Raw genomic sequence first — 5,000 nt, 5'->3', positions numbered from 1 at the left:
CGAAATAAATTCAATTGAAATAATTCCAAAATAAAAAAAAATACTACTACTAGATTTCTAATGGCGATTCTAATGAATAATTTATCAATGACGAATAAAAAAAATTCTATGCAATTCTGAAAGGGGGAAAGATCCCTCGGATAGAATCATTCGATTATATTGACAATTTCAAAAAACTGATCATACTATGATCATAGTATGATGGCGGTTGGTCAAGCAGGCCCCCATCGTCTAGTGGTTTAGGACATCTCTCTTTCAAGGAGGCAGCGGGGATTCGAATTCCCCTGGGGGTAGGGTACTACGAAAGGAAGTTGATCATGGATTACCAATAAGTCTAAAATTGATTCTTCCTGGGTCGATGCCCGAGCGGTTAATGGGGACGGACTGTAAATTCGTTGGCAATATGTCTACGCTGGTTCAAATCCAGCTCGGCCCAATAATTTGCCAATCCGCCATGAGATGATATAACCCCCTTTGTACTTCAGAAATACTCGATCCGGGGATAAAAAAGAATCAAATTTTCTGCTAGATCCCGTATTTCCCTGGGATTGTAGTTCAATTGGTCAGAGCACCGCCCTGTCAAGGCGGAAGCTGCGGGTTCGAGCCCCGTCAGTCCCGATGTATCCAATAAATATATCAATAAATCTCTCCCTTTTTATGAAGGGGACCGGGGACAGAATTTCATTGTCAAAGTAAAGGGGAAATCCTTATTTCTTTTTTCTTTCCTTTTGGTAGGAGAAAGACATATGCGGTTGGATTAGTACAATTATTGGTAGCATTATAGTCAGTATTCCAAGAAATGCTGGCTTTTTCGATTGCCCCCGATGCATGTAATGGAATCGAGTACTATACCTTTTTGAGGCGCGCATACACAAGGGGAATTCCTTTCTTGTCCAATACAAAATTTAATATAAGAAAATACTTTCCAGAAAAAACAAAAAAAAAACAATTTATTTTTCTGGCTACGGATTTATGGAACCTCACTTACTAGTTTGAAGTTGAAAAATAGATTTCATGCAAATTGCACACTGAGCTTTTGGTATAGGTATCCCGGGGCTAATAATCTACGAAGAAAGGAGGGGAAAGGGCAGATCAACCAAAGATCCTACTCCTCTTAGAAAGGGGAATGAATCATTTTTCCGATTTTTCATTTTGTTTTAAGGCCCCATCGACGAAAGAACAAATCGGAAAATAGTCAATTTGATGAATATTCATTTTATACGGTCTCATCTTTATCACACTTCTTTGTCTTCCAAGTAAAAAATAGTTTAGTTCTAAACTCCTTTCTTTTTCCATTTAGCTTTTATTGTTTGTTTGGGTTTGTAACTATGTGACCACTGGAAGTGGAAGAGCTATTTGATGAGACTTCATCAGATGATTGTACAAGAAGGAACTAGATAGATTAGAGAGAAAAAAAGAACAGATGAGAAAAAATGATAATGATAAATAAATAAAGGAATTTTGGATTGGGTCAGGAATCCAAGTTTGGGGCGGTATGGATAAAAGAACTTCCTATGTTATACTATTCAATTCTCGACGACGAATTGATTTGATAGTTCAGATATTGTTATTCATGATATTGATCCGATTCAAGATCATCGAGAGGTAATATTCATTCATTGAATTTACAGGCCAAAGATTTATCATCTCTATGGGATTAAATCCCGAGTTATTGCGAAGTAAAAAACCGATGAGATTATGGAAGTAAATATTCTTGCATTTATTGCTACTGCACTATTTATTCTAGTTCCTACCGCTTTTCTACTTATCATTTACGTAAAAACAGTCAGTCAAAACGATTAATTATTAACTAATTTGAATGAAACTTGACTTCTGAGTTCTTAGCCAAAATTGACGAAATAAAATGAAAAAGATTCTAATTTCATGTCTTAAATGAAATGAGTGGACTAGAATCGGCAGTATTCTAATAGATAGATAGTATGGTAGAAAGAAAGATTCATCTATTTCTTTCTACCATACTATTTATTAGTTAGATTGTAGTTATAAAGCTGCGCCCCCTGGAATAAAATAAAGATAGAGGCTGCATTTGATATGGATCTATAGATCAATCTACAATATTATCTTGATATATGTGAATATCAATTCCATATATGGGATTGACATAGCATCCAATTCCATTTATTTGCTATATCTATTTGTTCTGATCAATCTGAATTACTCTTATGTCTTATAGTTTGAATTACTAGATTTTTGATTTCCAATCTGAATCCCGGTATCTATTGAAAGAATCAAATTGAAAGAATCAAATCAATGAAGGAAAAGCGATAGATATAGGCAGATTCAAAAAATCACGTAGTAATCTTTTTTTTTTAACATTCCCAAGAAGTAATTGAGTAAACCATTGACAGTAGTTACACGGGCATCGAAAAGGAAGAGTAAACCTCACCGATTTTTAACGCCTGAACCATGATATGAAATAAGTCGATAAAGCATAAATCCAATTTCAAAAATTCGAAAGCGGTAAATGCGCAATATGTGACTCACCTGAAGATCTTATTCTGCATAGTATCTCGTTAGACAACCACTATGTTTATATCCTTTCTTTCTCATACAAAGTGCGTATACACTTAACAAAACCACCTCTTCTTTGAACAGTAAAGAGAGAAACAAATAAAAAAGGGTCCGGCCCTCCTCAGTATCACCTGGTAAGAGGCCGTTCATTGGAATAGAAAATTTCGGAAGAATTAGGTTCGAATAAATTTCCTGGGATCCTCTTCCTTTCGAACTACAAACATGGGAATCGCTGAAATAGCTCTTTGATTGAAAGAGGATGATTCCTATAATACATTACTCCAGTCGAGTCCAATGGAATTTCAAAATGAAGATATTTTTTTTTGTTCAAAACGTGTTGCAGAACGATCTAGAAAGCAATTGAGATTGATACAGTTTGCTTCCTTAACTCAATTAGTAGGACCCCTAGAGTCCACTTCTTCCCCACACTACGAGTGAAAGGGAAAAAGTAAAGACTACCATTAAAGCAGCCCAAGCAAGACTTATTATATCCATATGAATTATGTCCCCTATCTCTATAAATATAAAGGAATTGTTCCATTATTCCTCACTAATAATAGTGGAATCAATGGCGCAGAGTCAAAAAGAACGAAGACTATTAATAAACCAATCCAATAAATTCGCTCATTTTATAAGAAATTCCTATATGATTTCTAATCGGGAAAGATTAAACACAAGCAAAATCTGCAGTAACATCTCAAGGGAATGTTACTAATGGAACATGTAGGAATAATAGGTCCTATTCTTTTTTTGTTGACCCTCATTTCAATTGATTGGATGCTTGAGCACTCAGAGATTTTCGTGAGTTCCTCGTATATAATAAAGTATCTTCCGCCCCCTTCCACAACTATTTAGATTTCCTATCGGGCTCTCCAATCTAATTCAAGGTCCAGTCATTATACAATGCATTAATAATAGAAAATTTTGATTTGTAGTAGAAGGTAATTGCGAAGTCTTGATAGCTCCTCTAGCATTCGAATATTTCCTTGAAGCCTAAATATGCAATGCAAGGATATTTACAATTTTTTCGAAAAACCCCCAGACCGGATGTTTAGAATCAAACAAGTATCAACAGTCTGCTTTCTCTGCTTCTGCTGGGGAATCATTCGGCGGGTTATATCAACAGAACAGAAGAAAAGAAGAGATTTCAAGTTTTTTGTTGATCAGGCGACACCCGGATTTGAACTGGGGAAAAAAGGATTTGCAGTCCTCTGCCTTACCACTCGGCCATGTCGCCAAAATGCTACAAATACAAAATAGATGAAAACTTTCCCGGATTACTGAACTGCTTTTTTATTGTACTTGCACCTTGAGTTCTGTTTTCCTTAATTTTTCCTAAAAATCAAAGAAATCCTAATCCTTCTTCCCTTTTGATTGGGTTTGATTCATCCTTTCAATTTCGATTGAGTCTATCTCCAAATTCATAATGTTCAAAGCTTTCTCTTACCTTTCTATTGAAAAATCAAATGTGGATTTTCAGTCGCAAAATCCAAAATTCAAATTTCTTAAAATCGGAACCATTAACTATTGACTTAGAATGCATGAATGATTCTTGGATTTGAATCTCCAAATTTTGTTTTCCTAATGACATAAGAAAATACAACTTGATATATAACTAATCAGTATGGATTTTTTCAATCAAAAAATCCTTCTCAATTTTAATTATAACAACAATTATGAGTATATGTAAACCCCCCAAGAGAAATTGTTAGACGGATATATATTATTTATATATGTTCCCGATAGAGAATTATCAGATATCAGAAAAGTATCATACTTCAATTTGAATTTTGAATTGAATAGAAAATTGAAATTCTGGTTTCATAGAGCACAACCCGTGTTGCCCCGAATAGAACAGAGAACGACAATAAAACAATAAAAGAGAAGAAAGACGGATATTATAGATATCTCCACACGTGGTTAAGCCATACAAACCTTCTTTTCTTATACACTTCACAATTGTATTCTACTCAAAAATCTGTAAACAAAATCTCTCTCTTCTCTGCAAATCATTTTTTGAACAACGAAATCCATAACATAAAAGGGGGTTAAATGCTAAAAAACCGATTCTAATTCTATATATTCTTTCTGATTTTTATGCCTTTATCTCAGCGAAAAGATCAAATGTCGAATCCATTTATTTTTCTGGTATTCAAGCAGGTTGGAATATGTATTATCATAATAATGGTAGAAATGGAACCATTTTTGTTTTGATATTCTATACAAAATCCTATAACTTAATTAATAAGTCTAAGTAGCAGAAGTCTGTTTCTAGGGATGTTTTATCAATTTCTTTCCATTTGTATCTGTTGAAAATTCCAATAAATTCCAATTCAATTTAAGTAGAAAATTCTCTTTCTTCCTCCGTTCATACGTATTTCATACATTCCAGATATGGAGTTGGGTAAAATTTCATGTGATTCGGTAAACAAAATAGAAATGCCATCATTGCTAGATCATTTATCTAA

At 34.1% G+C, this 5,000-nt stretch overlaps 3 protein-coding genes and 4 non-coding genes across 7 annotated transcripts, besides 1 other annotated feature; 5 read left to right on the top strand and 2 right to left on the bottom strand. All coding sequences in view use genetic code 11, as the record gives it.

Annotated features, from left to right (window-relative positions):
• Positions 1-5,000: part of a sequence feature (LSC,large single-copy region) that runs on past both edges of the window.
• On the top strand, positions 221-293 carry trnE. Its single transcript has one exon. It is a non-coding gene; the product is annotated as a tRNA-Glu (tRNA).
• On the top strand, positions 353-436 carry trnY. Its single transcript has one exon. It is a non-coding gene; the product is annotated as a tRNA-Tyr (tRNA).
• On the top strand, positions 545-618 carry trnD. Its single transcript has one exon. It is a non-coding gene; the product is annotated as a tRNA-Asp (tRNA).
• psbM (photosystem II protein M) lies at positions 1,699-1,803 on the top strand. Its single transcript has one exon. It carries the CDS (start codon positions 1,699-1,701, stop codon positions 1,801-1,803), a length of 105 nt encoding a protein of 34 aa, YP_398854.1.
• petN (cytochrome b6/f complex subunit VIII) lies at positions 2,938-3,027 on the bottom strand. Its single transcript has one exon. It carries the CDS (start codon positions 3,025-3,027, stop codon positions 2,938-2,940), a length of 90 nt encoding a protein of 29 aa, YP_398853.1.
• Positions 3,035-3,247, top strand: NitoCp017 (hypothetical protein). Its single transcript has one exon. It carries the CDS (start codon positions 3,035-3,037, stop codon positions 3,245-3,247), a length of 213 nt encoding a protein of 70 aa, YP_398852.1.
• Positions 3,698-3,769, bottom strand: trnC. The gene has a single exon. It is a non-coding gene; the product is annotated as a tRNA-Cys (tRNA).

This window comes from Nicotiana tomentosiformis, chloroplast (assembly GCF_000390325.3).
Source record: "Nicotiana tomentosiformis chloroplast, complete genome".
NCBI classification, from domain to species: domain Eukaryota; kingdom Viridiplantae; phylum Streptophyta; class Magnoliopsida; order Solanales; family Solanaceae; genus Nicotiana; species Nicotiana tomentosiformis.
This window is presented reverse-complemented; position numbering and strand designations above follow the sequence as displayed.